This window comes from Myodes glareolus, chromosome 2 (assembly GCF_982192425.1).
Source record: "Myodes glareolus chromosome 2, mMyoGla1.1, whole genome shotgun sequence".
Taxonomy (NCBI): domain Eukaryota; kingdom Metazoa; phylum Chordata; class Mammalia; order Rodentia; family Cricetidae; genus Myodes; species Myodes glareolus.
Genome location: NC_142027.1, coordinates 77,618,708 through 77,639,283, shown reverse-complemented (window position 1 = coordinate 77,639,283; position 20,576 = coordinate 77,618,708). Strand labels below are relative to the sequence as shown.

The following is a 20,576-nucleotide window of genomic DNA, read 5'->3' as shown; positions in this document are numbered from 1 at the left end:
GTCCTAGATAAGAGGGTTATGATAAAGTTAAAGTGAGCTATGAAAACCACTATTCCTTGCACAAGGTCTCCTGGGAACCAGTATTTCAAGAAACACGGTGGGGCCTGTATTCCACAGTAAATCTGCATAGCAAGGAAGTTGGGTTTCCGTGTGTCGCGCTGAACTTTTATCAGCGATTTGTTAACGATGACCGTCTCCTTGACAGACCTCTTATGGGAGACTTGTCTGCTAATTTAACAGCATCCAAGAACTGAGATTCCTAGTTAACAACAGCTGTCAAAATCTAGTGATTGTAGCAGGCTAAAACAAGATACAAAAGGTACTTGGTGTGAATTGGTTTAAGAGCCATTGGCTCTGTCTATCTGGAGCTCTTGTTCATGTGTGGTTCTAGTGAAACGCTGCGTGCGAGGCAGAAGGATGAAGAGTCGATCAGTAGTTGAACAGTCCATCAGATTCTTATGTCGATAGCAACAAACCTCCAGGCTGTTTCTGCTGGATGGCTCTCAGGGTACTGCTTGTTGCTACAAGCTAACGAGACAACGTGGTCTGTGCAAGAGATTTCTAAATCACCCTGACCCAGAAGTGACCAGTTTTGCTCTATACCACGTGACGATAACTAGTAAAATGATTAAGGAGACAAATCAGGACAGGGCGGTAGCCAGCAGCAGTCATGACTTGGTTGCCTAATGACATGGATGGAAACACAGCCAGTTTTTGTGTTAGAATAATGTGGTTTACTTTCATTTGGGCTAGTCTAGTGTTGTGTGAGAGACTTTTTAGGTTTTTTTTTTTTTTTTTTTTTTTTTTTTTTTTTTTTTTTTTTGAGACAAAGTTTCTCTGTGTAGCTCTGACTGTCCTGGAACTCTTGCTGCAGACCAGGTTGGCCTTGAACTCACAGATATCAACCTGCCTCGGCCTCCTGAATGTTGGGATTAAAGGCATGTGCCTCGACCACCTGGTGAGAGAGAGAGAGGGAGAGAGAGAGAGAGAGAGAGAGAGAGAGAGAGAGAGAGAGCCTTTTCCTGAAGAGACATAGCACACACGAATCTATTAACTCCAGAAAGAGAGCCTACAACAGACCAAAGGGACGCTTGCACCAAAGTCCAACTTGGGAGTTTTTATTAGGATTACTAACTGGAGTTTGAAGGAGGGGCTACTTACAGGAGCAAGGATGACTCACCTGTAGCTGTGTCACTGAAAAGGCCAGCCTGGCCACTCAAGATGCTCCCATTGTCAGCTCAAGACCTCCCATTGGCAGTTTAAATGGTCATTCTGTAATCCCAGGGAGTGGGACATCTCAGATATGTTTATCTCCTGAGTCTCACCCTTCCTCCAGAGGTTGGAGTGGGGAGGGGAGTCGATAATGTTGCAATTTGGAGGAAACTGCTATATAATATAGAAAGACATCTTTAAATGATCGTGTAAACTCTGAACCTCATTTCTTCACTAAAGAAAACCCTGACCTTTTGTCAATACCCTGGCTCCTAGGCTGATAAGATCAATTTTGATAATATAAACAACTACCACGCTGTAGGACCTCAGTAAAGAAGTCTGTGTGTCTTTTTTGAGCTACAGTCTATGAGCTGCAATGGTAGCTCCTCCTCCCCTTCCCCACCCTCATCTTTAACACTACCACCACCACCATAACCACCATAACCTCCATCACCACCAATACCATCGCCACTACCTTCATCGTCACCACCTCCATCACCACCTTCTTTTTGTTATTTGAGAGAGGATCTCACACTGTTTCCCTGGCTGGACTTCAGCTTTCTAGCCCCTGCCTCAGCTTCTACACTGAGGTTGTAGGAATGAATCACTGGACTCAGCTGCTATTGGAGGAACTTCTTGGGATGCCTTCCTTTCGTACTGTCTCCAGTCTGCTGCCTATAGCAGATTCTCAGTACCATAGCTGGAATGAGCCTTCTCAAACACGTCAACCAGGGAAAGCCAAAATTCTTACGTTAGTTTAAAGCCCCACAAGATCTGACATCTCTCAGGACCCAGCTCTCTGCTCCAGGCTTTGCATTGTTGTGGAAGTATGACAGGCTTGTTCCTATCTGCGAATCCTTCCTTCCGTGTAGAACTCTCTTCTCTGAGAAGACTGCATGGCCCCCTCCTTGCACCTCCTGCCAGTCTGTGAAGATGCTCTTTTGTCGGGTGGGAGGAAGCTTTTACACACCCAGCTTATTGTCCACTCAGCCAATTTCCGTCTCTTTGCCCACTCTAATTGCCTGCAGAAAAGCGTTGTCTCGTGCCAAAGTTCTACCTGCATATGTATTTGCTTAGTTTTTTTTTTTTTTATTTCCCCCTAACTACAGGGTGAATGTTAGGCATGGGAATCTCTGGCTTTTAGGATTTCCCTCCTCTCCATCTTTCTTGGTTGAACGTGCCCACTGTGAGCACTGGGCGTATGTTTCCTCCACGCTTTGGGACCATGACAAAGTAGAAGAAGCTGCCCCACTCCCTACTTCTATGCTCCTAGATGGTAGGACTTAAATATTTTTAGACATAAAACCAGAGCAACAATGAGAAAAACCACGAGAACCACTGAACTTAAAATAATTGGGTATCAGTTCAAGGTCTGAAATCTGGCACCCAGTTTTGAAGATTTCAGAGCAGGAAGAATGTTAGGAGTGCCAGGGAGAGCCATCTTTAAGAAGTTAGCACGTTCTAGATCTCTGTTATAGTATGACCTTACATATTATAAACGAATAATGTTTAGGGGTATTTGGACTCAGTCTCCTCATAGAACCCCAGCCAAGAAAAGCTGTAGGGTTGGGGAACTGATATGAAACCTTAAGGCACTTGAGAAGAAGAAATATATATACATACATACATACATGCACACACACACACACACACACACACACACACACACACACACACACACACAGAATGGCGGCAGTAAAGATTAAAAGGAAGTGAAACAGTTCCTCTTCCTGGTGTGAAGACAGACCGGAATTTTCTTTTTTCCTGCAGCTTAGGGGTGTGGTGTGGTGTAGGGGAGGAGTGGAGAAAAAGAAGTGGATGTGTTAGCAGTATGGTGTTTGCTCAGACCTCTTTACGGGCTCTTTCTGTGCCGTCCTCCTCTGCTTATCCCTTTGATTATGGAGCGGAATGCAGCTTGGTCTTTGGTGTGGTAAGACTGGGGGAGATGCCCTCTGGGGGGTATGGCATCTACTGCTGGCCCTGGGGAGTGGGTGATATGCCTTATGTAGAAGGAGGGCTAATGGGGCGCGAAGGGCAGCTTTTCATCAAGAACCTGTGCAATAGACTGGCAAACATTTGCCTGCAGGGTACGAGGCTGAAGACAGCAAATGGCCAGGAGGTGTTTTATCAGTTCAGATTAACTGGCTTTGGTCAGGGACTACAGGTACGAGGTCAGTGCCCTTCTCCCACGAGTTCTGTTTGCTAGGCTGTCAGACAACCTCTGTGGGAAGAGACCCCAGTGTTTCTGAAGACTCTTGCATCTTTTTCGTCTTTGTCTGCCAGGCTAGGGAAACATCAGATCTCTGGTAAGAGAACCCTTTAGAAGCCTGAACCTTTTAGAAAGCCCCTTTATCCTCAAAGTTTTGATCTTGGCAGGATTTGCCCACCCCTATCCCCATTTAGCCTTATTATGCTTGGCTTTGGGCAAACATTACAAAGGCTGCTGCTCCTCCGATTGCAAATGGCTCAGAACTAAACTCATTTTTCAGATTCCTCAGCTATCACTCACTTTCCTGCTGCTTATCATGTGCCTTTGCTAGCAAAATAGTGACTTGTCGGAAGTGCGTCGGAAGAAGGTCTTTATCTTGACCCACGCGGGCTTCCACTACAGGAGAACTTTTAATCTTGACCCATGTGGGTTTCCAACTTTAGGAGCTCAGGTGTTGGAATCGGAGAGCCGAAGTATGTCCCCAGGTGCTGACTGTGTTCCCTCAGGCACTCCTGTGGTTGTGGTCGTGACGTGAGCCCCACCACGTCGCAGGTACACGGAGTGCACACAAACAGCACTCACGTATCGTTGTCTGGAGAATATGAGGCAGTGTGGTAAAAATATGTCATTGAGTCGTTACCATACCTGGTAGAGGTGACTTCGAAGTATAACTTGTGTCTTGCAGATGAAGTGTAAGGCTTACCGAACTTGGTTCCCGAAATGGACAGGTAGAAAAGCCAGCATTTAAGTCTGGAGTTTTGAGACGGTAGCTCCAGCTAATGCTTTCTCCAAAGTCGGGCATCTCTATCTATTTGTGATAAAGTACTATTAGCACCCCCATTTCTCATGTATCATAGTTTTTTTTATTAAAAACACAGCTTATAGAGTAAATATACAAAGAAAGAATATTCAGAATATTAGCCCCATTTTTCAAAGTCTTATTGTATAAGTCAGGTATAAAATGGTTTTTGTTAAATCATTGTAAACATTGTTGCTTCTTGTGCTTTTTTCCTTCCTGCGCTTTGAAAGCCTTCCCAGGCTGTTGCTTCTCTCCACACCTCGCTTTGACTAGTGTTGCCCTAGCAGCTTCCTTCCCAGAGCCTGGGCATAGACCGACCAGCTGCATCCTTGTAGTATAGGTCGGTGGCAGGGGCAGGAGGCCCTGGGTTTGAGTCCCAGGACACAAAGCAACAAAAGAGCACCCACAGTACTTCTTAAATGCACTCTGCTCATTCCCAGCACAGACTCTTTAGATCCGAATGATCAGGAGAGAAGGTAGAAGGCTCCATTTTGACAGGACGTTTTGCGAACTTCCTGGAGATTCCGAGTTCTCTGCGGTATTATTGCCTCCATAGGTAATGGATGAAAGGGTCGAGAGCGAAGCTGCCACAGTTGGTTCCTGCTCCCCTGGTGCCACCCCACAGTCTTTATTTTCATACCCCCTCCACCTCTCTCCAGCAGGACTTGCTTTGATGTATTTTAGTGAAGATGTTTGGGGCACCTTTTGGGTAGAGGGAGATCAGACTATGAGCTGCTTAGAGCTAGTGGACACTGAGTACATAACTTGGGGGCCCTTCAGAGCGTAGAGATGAGGGAGGTGAGGGAAGATGAGGAGTCAGCTGCAGACCGCTGGTTGGGCGGCAGAGTTGGGGGAACAATAAGGCGGAGAAAACCAGGGGGATGAAGGCTGTGTGGCAAGGAGGAGGATATACAGATGTACAGAGCATTGTTGATGGGTGAGTGAAAGGAAGACGGAGTGGAGACCGCCTGGTGGCAACGTGGAGGTCATGGCGCCGCCAACAAGAGCAGGTTCATGAAGTCGGGGGATGAAGTGAGAATGGGAAGATGGGAATTGGGGAACAGAGAGTTTGACTGCAGAGGATCAGAGAACCAGGGTTAGGAAGTGAGATGGGGTTGAGAGGTGGAGGGAGAGGGGGATACACTGAATTTACTTAGAACCATATAGTAAGATTTTATAAAAAGTTGTATCTAACTTTACAGTGAGTTCCTTCAGCAAAAGAGAAACTGTTACCTGTTATAACCTTCCAGGGTTTACTCTTTCCACTCCCTAATCATAGCCATTACTCAAGAGTTTATGGACCTCTCTTGTTCCTTATATAACTTAATGCAAATACATTTGAAAAATATTTTCCCCATGTATGCTTTATCCATGATTTGGTTTTGTCTGAAGCATTTTAAAGTAAAAAAAAAACTCACTACATATGCATATACATATACAAGTAATTCCATTTCTCCCCAAAAGTGTTTTTTGTTCAAATTAAGGTTCAAATACAGTCTAATTGTATATTATTATATCTTTAAAGATATTTAGTTTTCATATGTCTATTGATTGGCTGATAAAACCAGTTTGATTGTCATATAGAAATCTTATTTTCTGATTTAGTAGGTAAGAAATGTCTATGAACTTCCCTATTTACTCTTTTAAGTCCCCCCCCCACTCCAATTTCCTAATAACTGGAATTGCATTTGAAGCCCTGACAACATATAGATTAAACATTTGTGGTCAGGGTGTTCATAGTTGGTGAATGTTCTCTGTGTTGTCTTACACTGGGGGCAAATGATGTCTATGTGCCCTACTCTTAGTGATGTCAAGACTCCACTGTTCACGGGGACTTCCTGAATCATGCATGAGAGATGACTTGTGCTTAGTTTAGGATTTTTTTTTTGATAGAAGAATAATAGTGCAATTATCTAAAGATGAGGTCACCTTTAAAGGGACACTTATTAGTGTGGAAGAAAAGGGGAGGACTTCATAAAACCATTTCCTTAAGTAGGCAAGAGTATATAGTATAAGTGTTACAGCTCAAATGAAAAGGTATCCTGGCAGCTGGGAGCCAAGGAATACCACAAAGTCACAACACACAACAAACCTCACACAAGAGATTCATTGGGAGGGTGAAAAACTAGGGGGTGGCTTCCTCTGCTTGGGTCAGAAACAGCAGCAAATTGAACAAAATACAAGACTTACACAGAGTTTCTTGGGAAGGGGGTGGAACTTTCCACCTTGGAGCTTTCCAGGGAGGAGGGGATTTCATGTCCAGAGATTGGACTTTTTACTCTATATGGTGGGGGAAGAGTCCAGAAGTTAGGGCAGTTAGAGTGGTCTATGGGTAGTATAGGGGAAAAGGGCCCACGAAAGAAACACATGCTGATCTTGAGACTAGAGACAATTCACTGACCCTGAAACCAGAGCCAAAGAAACTCTACCCTTGACCAACTCAGCACAAAAACCAACCAGTCCCTTAACCCCAAACCAACCAATCCCTGAACAAGAAATCCAGCCAATCTTTGAGCTTGTCCAAACTCAACTGAAATCTGGCAATCCCTACCCTGAAAGTCTTCACCCTGGAAAAACTCCACCCCTAAGAAGCCTTGTATAAGCCCTGTGCCTATTCAATTGTTTGGCTGCCCTTTTCAATGCTGGCAGAGACAGCCACCCTCCTGGATTCTTCCCTCCCAATAAATCTCTTGAATGAGGTTTGGGCGCGACCTTTTTTTCTCTGAAGCTGAGCAGAGAAGTAACACTTTCACCAGAGCCAGGAGCAGAGCAGATCTGTAGGTAACTCTTTTGGTGGGGAACCCTTCCCCCCTTTCCCCTAGCGGAACAGAGTTATTACACTGGGGTTCCCTGGAGCAGGGCTGTGAGCTGCTGTGCTAATAATCCAAGCTACATTGCTTACAGGTAAAACCTGGTAGTTAGAGATTCTCAGGGGATGGGTCTGGCCATTCGTGTGGCTTGAGGGGTTTAAATATAGAATCTAGTGGATAAGTCATAGTCACTGTAAATGTCAGACTGGGCCAGTTCATTTGAAATAACAAGAGGAATGTGGGTGAAGTCAGATAACGTGGACTATGACTGCAGGGAGCAAGTTCTGTACTGGAACATTCTGCTTTTTTAGCGAGCAAGCAGCAAGTTCATCAGAGTGGAGTGAGTCTAGCAAGGGTGATCAAGCAGAACTCTACCAAAGTGGAAGATGAGTATATTGGGAAAAGGCTATCAATGCCCGACAGCCTTAAGCACAGACTGGCTGTCAGTAAGCAATAACATGAAATGAAATCAGTAAATGAATTTCTCTCTCTCTCTCTCTCTCTCTCTCTCTCTCTCTCTCTCTCTGTGTGTGTGTGTGTGTGTGTGTGTGTGTGTGTGTGTCCATGTGTCTGTGTGTGTATGTTTCTCATCAGTTTAGCTGCATGACTGCTGAGGTGGACTAGGAGAATTTGATTTAGCCAAGATTGGAATTTAACAAACCGTGTGCAATGAAAGTCGGTAGGGAAGACATCCTAGGATTGACCCTAGGCTTTAAGGTGGCCAGGAGGACATGAGTACGGGAGGGGAGAGGGAGAGCATCCAGAGAATATCGTTGGGGTTGAGGTGATCTTTAGAGTAAGCTCCAAAGACTGGAGTGATGATTGGAAGGAGGAGGTCTTAAACGGAGGGTATTGGTTGGGTAGATTTCTTTGGAAATAATGAGATGAGAGTTATGTCCTTGAGTGGGAGTGGCTGAGATCTCGATCAACTCTAGTAGAGTAGACTGAAAAATGTGAGACCTGGGGACGAGAATACGTTCAGTTAGCGAAGAATATCACTGAGCGTCGAGACAGGCGGAGTGTTGGAGAAAGTGACAGGGAGCCAGTAGGAAAATCTTTCCGGAGTGAGAAGGAGCATCTTTTTCTGGATTAGAGAGGAAATGCCAACAGTAAGCAGGATGCAGAAGTCAATGGCATCGACCATACAGAGTGTTTGCTGCAAGGATGCTATGAAAGGGCTCTTACGACAGCCGTCAGGTCCATGTGCTGAGCAGGTGTCAGTGGCTGCCATTCTGAGTCCACATGGCTCAGAGAGCAGAGCTGAAGCTACTAGGTGTATTTTTACCGGGAAGGTGATTTTTTCTTTCATGTTAAAGTCTTTCTGCTTGCACAGCCTTGTGCCCCTAGAGGTGGAAATCTTCCTGTCCTCTTGAATAACCCACGGACTAAAAGCACAATGCTTGAAAGGGAATTCTAACAATCTAGATTATTCTGATCTGGACGTGCTGGGCTGAGCAGTGTGCATTTAAGAAGCACTGTGGTGCTCTTTTGTTGCTTTGTGTCCTGGGACTCAAACCCAGGGCCTCCTGTCCCTGCCACCGACCTATACTACAAGGATGCAGCTGGTCAGTCTATGCCCAGGCTCTGGGAAGGAAGCTACTAGAGCAACACTAGTCAAAGCGAGGTGTGGAGAGAAGCAACAGCCTGGGAAGGGTTGATAGGGCTGTGCCAAAGGCAATTTATTCTTTCATTAAAAATGACTGAGCCTTTCATTGTTACGGGCTAGGTGAAGGGAGGCAGAGATGTCTGAAAGGAAGAAATCCTCTATGTGGCTGGAACAGATCTGCTATCAGGGAGCTGTCCCATAGTTTGAAAAGGACTGGAATAGGCATATTAGAGTTATATTGGTCTCTATGAGCATGAGGAGCCAGGTGGTTTTGGTGCACACCTTTATTTAATTCCAGCACTGTGGGGGGTGGAAGTCGGTGGATCTCTATGAGTTCAAGGTCAGTCTGGTCTTGACAGTTCCAGGACAGCCGAGGCTACCCAGAGAAACCCTGACTTAAAAACAAACAAACAAAATCAAGAAGGAGAAAAACTTGGTTGGTGTTAGAAGGTGAAGTAGGCGTGGCCCACATGAAAGGCAGTCCACACAGAAGAAAAGTTAAAGGAGAAAGGGCCTGAAACATTGAGAGTTCTCCTTGAGTTCTCTAGATAAATTGTTGTTGTTGTTGTTGTTGTTATCATTATCATTATTATTATTATTATTTTGTCTGTTTCCCTGTTTGTAACACTGGGATAGTATTGGCCTCCACAGAGTAGGAGTTGGTGACGTCAGCGGACTAATGTGCACACACTTATCACAGTGGCTGTTGTGGTCCCTGGGGCCCCTTATCTTACTTGGTTTTTAAAATAAGCCTGGGATATAGGATCAGTCACCATCCTCACTTTACTGTGTGCTAGTCAAGTCTCGGGGCTTGTGTCAACCAAGATCACCAATCTGGTGAGAGGCAGAACATGGACTCTTCCCCCAGATCAGACCGATAACAAGGAATGTGCTCTGAAATGTAAACTTAGGTCAGTGTTCAGCATGTACCCAATGCTAAATGAATCGTCACGGCCCTTATCACAGTGGAGTCAAAGGTCCTGGTTTCGCTTTTGCAGTTGGTTGAAGATCACCAGACTCTAGCCATCTCATCAGTGGCAGTGACTCTTTTGGAAGCCCCTTCTTGACCCGTGGTCGACCTGGATACACAGTTTCAACTGGTTTACTTTTGGGATCAAGTTAGGCTTGGCTTTTAATCATTTTAGGAGGCAAGGCTTTCTGAGGAAATGCAGTTGACATGGTGAAGGAAGAGCTGGGGTAGGTGGCTTCTTCTGATGTCTGAGGGTGTTGCCCAATCAGAAATCACATGTCCCAACAGCTTTTGTGTTAAGATTGGCAGGAAACTTTCATCTGCAGGCAAGAGGTTCATGCAAGGGTCAGGGCTATCTGAGAGGGTTATGAAAGAGCCTCTTCCGTCCACAATGCCTGGAGTAAACAAACCTGTTTGAAGACCTGCTTCATCCAGCAGACACTTGCTGAGCTCCTACTATGTGCTCAATGCTCCCCAAGTGTCTGGAGTTACTCACTGATAATAGTAGCATTAAAGAAGGCCGACAAGGTCTCTTATAACTGTAGTTAAAAGAGGAAGCCATCAATTAATATGAATGCACATACAGTGGTAAATACTGACACCACAAAGGAACTTATGAATGGAGGGGGCCATTCAGAGACATTGTCTGATTCTTCCAGGAGACTGCTCCAAATCCAGTTATTCTCTGAATTAGTAAAGAAAGCCCTGAACGTTTTTTTCCTCCCCCTGAGCTGAGGACTGAACCTAGGGCCTTGGACTTGCTAAGCAAGCACTCTACCACTGAGCTAAATAAATCCCCAACCCCAGTCCAGAACTCTTTTGTGGTGATATTTTGTTTGTGCTTTAACAAATAAAGATTTCTTGATGATCAGAGTGTGGAGCTAGCCATGCTAGTTAGTCATAGCGGCCAGGCATTGGTGGCACACACTTTTAATCCCAGATAGGGAGGTGGAGACAGGAAGTAATATGGCTGGGCAGAGAGAGGAATATAAGTCGGGAAGAGACAGGAGCTCAGGATTCAGTCTGAAGACTTGTAGAGACAGGATACCCCGTTCAGTGTGAGAATTTCACAGAGGTAAGAACTAATGGCTGGCGGCTCTGCTTCTCTGATATCACCACACTTTTTGGTAAAGGACAAAGTGATATATTCCACCTGTGCTCCTGCCATGCCTAGAGCCTGCCTCCTGTCTTGCTCCTGCTCATAACAGCAACATCTTCTTACAGCCAGAGTCCATGGTCTTCAACGGAGCATCTTCTCCATTTTGCTGGCAACGCTGGTTGTTAGGGTACCTAGGGTACTGAGGTTAACCCTGTGGGTGTGGCTAGTCCTCTGTGATAGAATCTCTTCTGGGTTCCATTTTACAGGAAAACTAGCTAAGTCTTAGGAGACTCCCTAGCCCAAGGTTATAATCTACAATGCTAGATCTCCTGAAATAGGCTTCTAGGCCAGGTCAGAATTAGGCAGCCAACTGAAGCACAGGATGAAGTGTATTTTCAATATTGTCCCCAAGAATTCGCCTTAGTTACCCAACAAACAGAGTCAGAATAAGAAAGAATGCCAGCTCTTCACCAACTTTCCAGGTCTGACCCTTGAACATGCATGACCTGTAACTGAGATCATGGGTGTACGGATAGCATGGTCTGTGTTTCTATTAAAATATTTTAAGTGTTTTCTTCTCTATAGTTAACAAAACGTGGGTGTAACTTTAAGGGGTGTTTAGAAGTCAAGTCAATAGGTTTTCACCATTATAAATAGGTTTGAGATTAAAACCTTTTTCTTTTTATACACATATGGCTTTACAGAGTTCACATTCTTTCCTTACTAATCCTCTTTTAATCCCCGCAGGAGTAGGAGATAGGAACTCATTTTACACCTGAGGAGACTGGAAAGCATACTTCCTCTTTTCTTTCTTTGTTTTATCAGCCCTAGATTTGTGGCAATTTGATCAATCGTCACATGATCTTAAAGCCTGAGTGCTTTCTAGAAGGGTTAAGCTGCGCACCCCTCCCTCAGTGGCCTGACAAACTTACCGTGGCTGGCCCAGGAGTGCGTAAGTGGGTTTCCAAGACCACTAAGTGTTGTCAAGTCTATAAACCATTATTCTAACACTCCTTCTAGGGTTCACTTAAGAACAATCTTAAATATCATATGCTTCTCAACTGTTGTTTTTAATTAATGATTTATCTCCCCTAATTGCTCTCCTCTTCCTTTTGAGGGTTTTTTTTTAAAATCATATTAGCCCTTCTTACTTTTATTTTTTAAATTTTCTTACAATTAAATTCATTTAGATTTCCCGTTGATATATATATATTAATCAAAAGGAGAAAGACTCAATAAATATAGGGTAAGTTCTATTTTTAGCTTTAAAAACATTACATATGTTATGTTAACCACATAAAACTTGGATTTTATTTTTTGATGCACTGGGATCAAGCCCAGGGCCGTAAGTTTACCATACAGGTACTCTACCACTGATCTTTCTCCCTTGGCTCATTCTTTCTCTTAGAGAGTACTCCATGTCTATTTTAGATATTCGTGAATGCGCACAAAACGTCAAAGATGGAAACGTCCCTTATTCCACAATCCTGGGCACCACTTGTTCCTGGTGCTTGATTTTTCTTTTTAAAGTATTATTTCTGAACTTGAATAGTAGTCACAGTTCCATAACCCATGTTACAAATACATGAATTGAACTTCCCCGTGTCATTAAATATTCTGTACAAAGAAATAATTTTAAAAAAATCTATCCGAAGTATTTTGGCAGGGAGGGGGGGTGGTGTGAACCTTTTTGCTATTTATTCTTAAGGAGGGATTAGTCACATGCTTCTTTCCAGATGGTTTTGTCGTGCCCACTTTATCTTTCTAAAGCATCCTACTTGGCACGATTCATTTCCTAGGTTCAACACCGTCCACAGATGTCGAGTGTTGCCTCTGTAATCCGTCTTTACCCTTCCCAGCGGGCTCGGCTTCCTGGGATGTGCCATAGCCCACAGCTACAGAAGCACCCATCCATCCTGTTAATATTTAACACTATCACTCTAACCTCCCCTTTTTGTTTGCATTTAAGATGGTTTTTGATCATCCTGAAAAAAATGAACCCTGGCCTCCAGACCTAATCAAGTAAACCTCTTTCCAATGGAGAATAGTGTTGGCTCCTGAGGACCTGGAGGGCCTGCAGCCCCAGAGGGATTAGCCAGAAGCAGGTAAGACGCTCCGAGACGTTTGAGAAAGTAGAGGGTGGCTTTCCTGAGCGGAGCAACGTGGGCCCTGCTATGCTGGCAAGCGACTCGGGTCTTCCTTATCCCACCAAGCTTCACTGCTTTCCTTCTGTTTCTTCCTAGTCTCCTAAGCACTTGTTCAGTGAAGGCCAAGAAGGTAGCGATAACAGGCTTTGCTCAATTCCAGAAGTTGCAGCTATAAAGTGTGTATTGTTCTATAATTGGCAGCCTTTTATGAGAGCGTTTATATACCAAGCACTTCATTTGACATTAAACATGCTTCAAGAAGCAGATGGGGCAGAAGTCTCTGCTTACAGAACTTATCTTTAGTGTTTATTTTGGTCTCTGTAGGTGCTTATGTGTATGGGTGTATGGCTGCAGTATTCTTTCTTCTGGAAGCCTCCTGCGGGTATAAGGGTTCATTGGATTCAGCTTTGTCAGCCCACTAATCCCTCACTGAGCATGACTCCATTCTGTTGACTGGGGTTTCTGTCCTGCCTAGTCCCGCAGTCGTTCAGCCCCAAAGAAACACACAGAGGTCTACATTATTTATAAACTTGTTGGCTTATTAGCTCAGACTTCTTATAACTCTTATAACTTATATTAGCCCATAATTCTTGTCTGTATACATGGCTTGGTACCTTTCTCGGCAAGGCAATAACATCTTGCTTCTTCTCTGTCTGGGAGATGGCAGCAGACTGACTCTTTCCTCTTCCCAGAATTCTCCTGTTCTCATTGGTCACGCCGCCTGTACTTCCTGCCTGACTACTGACCAATCAGCATTTTATTAAACAAGTATGAGAAACAAATGTTTCCAGGGTAAAACCATTGCCCCACAGCACTGTTCCAGGGTTGGTTCTGGGGCCAATTATTCAGACCCAATACCAAGAAGCATTCTCCTCTGAATAAGGGCTAGGCTCAACACCCAAGTTTTGTAAACATGACTTCCTAACAAGTAGGGATTGTACTGAAAATCAAAGGCAGAGAACTGATTGGACGCAAAGTCTGGCAGCTTCCAGAATAAGTCTGGCGATAGAAAAAAATCAAGGCATATACTGGTTTTCAAAACTTTTTGGGGAAAAGCTCAATCACCTCTCTTTTCCCTGAGTTAGGTGTTAGGTGAGGCCTTCTTCTGTGTCTGTCTTGCTCAAAGAGCTAGGCAAGTGAGAATGGACCCTTCAGCTCCGAGTGGCCATGACTGGAAATCCCAGCTGGCCTCAGGTGAAGACGATATGGAGAGACCACACAAGCACTGATGGAAGGTTCCAGATGAGTGTGGTAAGGCCATGAAAGCCCAGGCCAGCTGAGGGCTCTGAGACAGCCATTGGGGTCATCTGTGGAAATTCCTTTTTCCTAAGCATGCCGGGAAAGGCAACGGTAGCCTTCTTTGAGCCTCCACCCTTAGAATAGTGAAGTGGGGTCCTCTCTGCCTTCATCCCTTGCTTAGGATTGTGAGTCACATTCCAGCTCACCATTCCTATGCCATTCACACGAGTTCAGAATTGCTCACCCAGCCTACACATGGAGCCCATGGGAGCACCACCCTGAATATTATAACACTTAATTCATATGAAAGAGCCCACCAATGATGCCTGATGGAGGATGCTTTGCTCTGAGAGTTTTATCCTTGGGCACTCTAGCTTCTGAGTTCTGATGGTCAACACTTACTGTTTACTGATCCTGACTAAAGATTTCTGTCCTTCAGTGTAAAGACTATGAACCAGTGATTCTCAGTCTTTCAAAAGCTATAGCCCTTTATACAGTTCCTCATGTTGTGGTGATCCCCAACCATAAAATGATTTTGTTGTTACTTCATAACTGTGAATTTGCTAGTGTTATGAGTCCTAATATAAATAGCTGATACTCTGCGTATCTGATATGTGACTCCCAAAGTGGTTTCCACCCACAGGTTGAGAACCGCTGCTATTCACCATTAGATACAGACTGGCCTGAACTGGAACCCCGGTTCTAGCAGTGTGGTGAGCTGATGACACCGGAGAAGACTATTAAAGTCTTAGTGTCTTCATTCGCTCGCAGAGCCGTAAAAATTTACTTTGTAGTGTCTGTTTGGTGAGACACTGCAGATACAGTGCCTGAGTAATAGGGTTTCTTCCTTCCTTCCTTCCTTTCTTTTATTATTTATTATTTATTTTATTTCAAGACAGGGTTTCTCTGTGTAGCCCTGGCTGTCTTGGAGCTCACTTTATAGGCTAGGCTGGCCGCGAACTCAGAGATCCACCTGCCTCCGCCTCCCTAGTGCTGGGATTAAAGGTGTGAGCCACCACTCACTGCCAAGCTGTAGCAGGGTTTTTTAAATGCTATCTCCCCTCTAGTCACTCTTGAGCTGTCATATTGTCACGTGGTTAGTGCTAGTGCGTGTCTGGGGAAGTTTAATTGTTTTTTTTCCAAAGGTGTGACAAGCCTTTGGTCTCTCACGTCATGAGGTTGCATCTGAAGTCTTCTTCCTCTGAGCACATTCTAATCGCTTCTAAAATATCCCCCATCCTACCTCTCACTCAGCCCATCGCTGCCCACCTGGTCCTCTTGGCCAAGGGCTGCTCTCCCTTCTCTACTCAGTGCCTCTCTAGCCTTTGCACTTCTGTAGTTCCAGCGGGTTAGCACACTATTTTATTTAGCACTATTTTATTTAACACACCACAGAGGCGATGGACAGACAGGACTATTCCGTAGATGCCCGGGGCAGAGGTGTTGATGTGGTCAAGGTCCCTAAGAAAGGAATCGAGAATCCAGGTTTCAAGAATTTCCCATCTAGTAGTTAGTTCTACTGCTTTGTCTCAAGCATCCTTAGGAACAAGCTTGATGGGAAAGGACGTCAGACTCCCAGGACAAGCAAAGCCCCTGGGGGCAATGGCTTTGACTCAGCCCAGGGCGTAAACTCGGGAGAAGAAAGAATTTAGTGTTTTCCAAAGGGTACAGACCTTGTTTGAGTTCAAAGTGCTCCTGTCTTCCATTTAGTTACACAATGGATTTTGAGAAAACAAAGTAACCCTTTACCCAGATGGAAAGGGGACTCTCTTCTATCTTACCCAGATTTCCTATCGTCTGCAATAAAAATGATCTAGCTACTTGGGTACACGGAGTGTCGGACTGTGAGGCTAACTCTTGTCTAGAAGTCCCAGATCGTAGGTCTTCCAGAAGTGTATCACAAGTGCATGGTGTGTGTGTGTGGGATTTCTCTGGCTCTTATAACTGATGTAAGACTTCCGAGAGGCTGGGTCTTGTGTACAGTCTACTCTCTTTTTACTGTTACTTTCAAGCATTCACGTCTTTGTTTCCCAGAGAGTATGGGCTGTAGGAGTGGAAGGATACGAGAGGCTCTGGTTTAAGCTTTTTGAGTGAACTAGAGCAGAATACCAGAGGTCCAGAGTCACGGTGCACAGGCTAAATGGGGCGGGGGAAGATGCATAAATGTTCAGGGCTCAGGGTGGAGTTCAGAGGAATGCTGTCTACTGTCTACATTCAGAGCTCCCCCTCCACCCTGGCTTGCTCAAGGCTGCATCATTGGTATCATTGGTGGGAGGTCGTCAGAGGTGGACTTCATGTCCCTTTATGCTAGATCCTTCGCTTGGCTCATCACCCCCCTGCATGTTGCTTTGGATACCCTCTCCATCACTGTTCTTTCCCTTGTTCTACTTGTCTTAGGCTTGGCTCCTGCTCAGGACGGTGGCCTTCCTGGCTCTATCTTCCATTATGATTCACACCAACCTGAAGAAAAAATTCAGCTACTTCGTCCTGGTGTTTCTCCTGTTTGCCGTCATCTGTGTGTGGAGGAAAGGGAGCTATGAGGCTCTTAAACTGCAAGCCAAGGAATTTCAGGTGTCGAAGCTGGCCATGGGATCTGGTTTCCAGTCTATGTCTGCAAGCAGCAAACAAGACCCTAAGCAGGACAGTCACATCCTCCGTCATCTCAGGGGCACGGCCAACGTCAAATCACCATCCTCCTCCTACCAGGTGTGGGACAAGGACTCCTCAGCCAAAAACCTGAACCCCAGGCTGCAAAAGATCCTGAAGAATTATCTGAACATGAACAAGTATAAAGTGTCGTACAAGGGGCCAGGGCCGGGAGTCAAGCTCAGTGCAGAGGCCCTGCGCTGCCACCTTCGAGACCACGTGAACGTATCCATGGTAGAGGCCACAGATTTTCCCTTCAACACTAGTGAATGGAAGAATGTTCTGCCCAAAGAGAACATTCGGACCAAGGCTGGGCCGTGGCACAGGTGTGCCGTGGTCTCCTCCGCGGGATCACTGAAGTCCTCCCAGCTGGGCAAAGAGATTGGTATGTCGAGCGTCCTCTGAGCGCCTGATGCTCTGGGACTGGTTAGGGGATTTCAAAGCACTAGAGCAAGAACCTGTGCATAGCTCAGAGTTGTCCCAGGATAGCGTTTTCAGCGGTCATTCTTCGAGTGAAAAATGTCCCCAAAGGTCTATCGGAAAAGAAGGGGACCAAGGCTTAAACATTGTTTCTTTTAATATAATTTTAAGAATTGCTTCTTTGAGAATTTCCCACATTATGCAGTATATTTCTTTTAACTATATTCAATCCACTCCCTCCTTCTCCCTTTCTCTAGATTCCCCACCACATCTCCTTCCCACCTCCGTATTCCCTTCCTCCCCCTTTTCTTTTATAACCTGGGTCAGATGAGTGCAGCCCGTAGGCACATGGGTGTGGTCCTCTGCTATAGCATGAGCAACCTACCAGCTCCCATACCCCTGAAGAAAACCGAGGCCTTCACCCCGAAACCATCAGCTGTTACTACTTCCCCACCTAGGGGTGGGCTCTCAAGTGTCCCTCCCCCACCCATGCTGACTTGAGGTTACTGAGCTTACGTAGGTCTTGGGTGGGCAACCGCAGCCGCCATGAGCGCACAGTGCAATGATTCTGTCACATCTGGAAGCCACTGTTTTGCCCCAGTCCTCCCTGGCCTCTGGCTCTTACAGTCTTTCTCTCCCCTCTTCCCTGACATCACTTGAAGGTCTCCTGTATCTTTTTCCGTTAGAATATCTTTTTATCTGTTTCAAAAACTGATGCTCTATGGAGTATTCCATTTAAAAAAAAAAAGAGTTGTAGCGTTGCCAAAGAGCGAAGATCCTACAGCTGACCCTCAAAAATACTTAAGGCATAGAACTCAACTTTGCTTTCAATATTTAAGCTCATGTCTGTCTCTTTAAAATCCTGTGGAGAGTGGGCAGCCATGTACCACAGAGGTCAGCCTCAGGTTTGGCCGTCCCCTTCCACCTTGTTGTAGACAGGGTCTTTCTGTGGTTTTCCACTGCTGGGTACCCCAGGCTAGCTGGCCTGTGAGCTACTGGGGATTCTCCTGTCTCTGTGTCTGGCTTCAGGTGGGTCCTGAGAGTTTGGTCTCGTGTCTGCACGCTTGCATTTTCCCCCCTGAGCTGTCTGAGTCGCGAATCTGCTGTGTGGTAAATTCCTTTAAGTCTCACCCGGCTAATTTTCACCTTTTCTCTTAAAAAGACAAAAAGGGAAAATATATATGAACTCAGCAGCAATTTGTGTGTGCGCGTGCGTGTGCACACATATGCACACACGTGTGTGTCTGTACTGGGTGTGGGTATGGAGGTCAGGAGACAACCTTGAGGAGTCAGTTCTCTCCTGCCACCTTGATGTGTGTTCTGCAGATCAAACTCAGGTTACCAGACTTAGGCAGTGACTTAGCTGATGAGCCCTTGTAGACCTTCCAGCAGGAACTCTTAAATTGGGGTGGGGGTGGGGGACTATAGGCTAACACCAGATGTTTCATGATTCTTGAAAGTTGCCTGCAAAGCTACCCAGGGGTTAGGTGTTTGCAAGCCTGCCTGCCTTTTCCTAATCCTGTGCCTGATTCTCAGAGGGCTCTGTGATGGAAAGAGACCCCAGGTCAAAATACACTGGCTTGCTCTTCATGAACCCCCCTCCCAGCTAATAAAGACCCCAAGTCTGTTCATATTGGCAGACCTGCAACTGAGAGCTAACTAATTTGTGCAAAGCCATTTCTTTCTGTTATTCGGAGAGAACTCTGGCTATAGAGAAAGTCTCACCATCAGGCTGGGGTCCTGGAGAAGATGAGGTCATTTACTCCTTTTAATTTCCTTAAGGTGACTGCCAGGGAGAACGGCCCGAAGCCAGGCATAAACTTGCAGAGAAGGAATGCAGGCCCAAACTGGGTTCTCTAGAGCAGGAGGTGAAATCACATTTTCTCCCAGTCCGGAGTGGTGCTAATGAGGTCCCTAACATGGCCAGCCCCACCCCAACTTTAGCTTTGGTTTCTTTGGACTTCCTTCTAGAAACAAAATGTGATTGGTTTCTGTCATGTGTAATAGAATTCATTTTCTTTGGCTCTTTCCTGCTTTTGCTATAGAATAGTGACCCTTCGGATGGTCCGTGTTAGACGACCCTAACTCTCTCGAGTTATTGTGTGGCTAAATTGTGTTCAGGGTTAAAGCAGAAGCCAAACTTCCCTGTAAGTTGGAGCCACATCTTCATTTTAATACAGTTTTTTTTTTAAAGCATTTGGGTTCATTCACAAACTCAACATCACAGAATTGCAGCCGGAAATACTAAGGCTCCAGACTTGCGGCAACCGTGAAGCTGCTGGGCGTGCCGTGCCTGTTGACCGAATGTTGGCTGCACACTCCTAATAATGTAGCTCAGATCATTTGAGAGGCGACTCCATTCCTCCAATGGAGAAATAGCTCCAGGAACTGGGTTAGAAAGCCCACGTGTGCAGAACTTGGGCACAGTGGTTCTTAACCTGTGGGTCGTGACCCCCCGGGCAGGGTCACATATTAAATATCCTGCAGATCAGATATTTACATTATAATTCATAATGGCAGCAAAATTACAGATAAGAAGTAGTAATGAAAATGATTTTATTGTCGGGTCATCACATCATGAGGAACTGTATTAAAGGGTTGTGGCATTAGGAAGGTTGAGAGCCACCGCTGTGGTGGCTCTCTTTCATCCATGACAAAATTGTTCACTAAAGAGACTCCTCAATGTCTCGGCCTCCAATAGTCCCTCAAATCAGACTATGGTGGCTCCATAATCATTGGATCCTTTTTATTACTATTATTTATTATTATTATTATTTATTGATAGTGTATTAATGTGTATAAGCTATGTAGGTAAGTTGAGAATTTTATTTCAAATAATAGCATATTTTTAATAATAGCATACTATCACCAATAGAAATAATACATTGTGTACTCACTGTGTGCTTGGCATACCTACTTTTTATCTTCTTTTTAAATCAGTTTTGTGTCCTGGTGTTTTGCTCACATGTATGTCTATGCACTATGTACATGAGTGGTGCCCATGCAGGCTAAACGAGGGCATCAGATCCCCGGAACTGGAGCTACACACATAGTAGTGGACTGCCGTATGGATGCTAGAAACGGGACCTGGGCCCTCTGGAAGGGCACTCAATGTTCTTCACTGCCGAGCCATCTCTCCAACCCCGCAGTTTCAGAAATATATTTTTGTTCATGCTTTGGGAATTTCGTACATGCACATAGTTTATTTTGAACATATTCACACCCCACCCTCCCCCGCTAGATCCAGCCCTGGCTCCTCCTAACTTTTTAGTGCTCTTCTTGTTTTAATAACCCGCTGCGTTCCAGTTTGTATTGCTCACATGCTCATGGGTGTGGGGCCAGCCATCCACTGCAGCTTGGTCTACCCACCAGGGCTACACCCTGAAAGAAAACTGACTCATTCTCTAGAAGCCATGAGC

The 20,576-nt window shown here is 45.2% G+C and overlaps 1 protein-coding gene across 6 annotated transcripts in view; it reads left to right on the top strand.

Moving 5' to 3' along the window:
- Positions 1-20,576, top strand: part of St6gal1 (ST6 beta-galactoside alpha-2,6-sialyltransferase 1) — a 140,341-nt gene that overhangs the window by 78,017 nt on the left and 41,748 nt on the right. For 3 of the 6 annotated variants that reach the window (XM_048453871.3, XM_048453873.3, XM_048453876.3), the window contains 2 exons: positions 12,675-12,810; positions 16,489-17,122. In XM_048453871.3, coding sequence (XP_048309828.1) covers positions 16,537-17,122 — 586 coding nt within the window. In that variant the 5' untranslated portion in view covers positions 12,675-12,810; positions 16,489-16,536. Of the gene's footprint in view, positions 1-3,005; positions 3,143-6,842; positions 7,002-12,674; positions 12,811-16,488; positions 17,123-20,576 lie in introns of those variants that run through there. The other 3 variants (XM_048453872.3, XM_048453874.3, XM_048453875.3) reach the window with 3 other exon arrangements.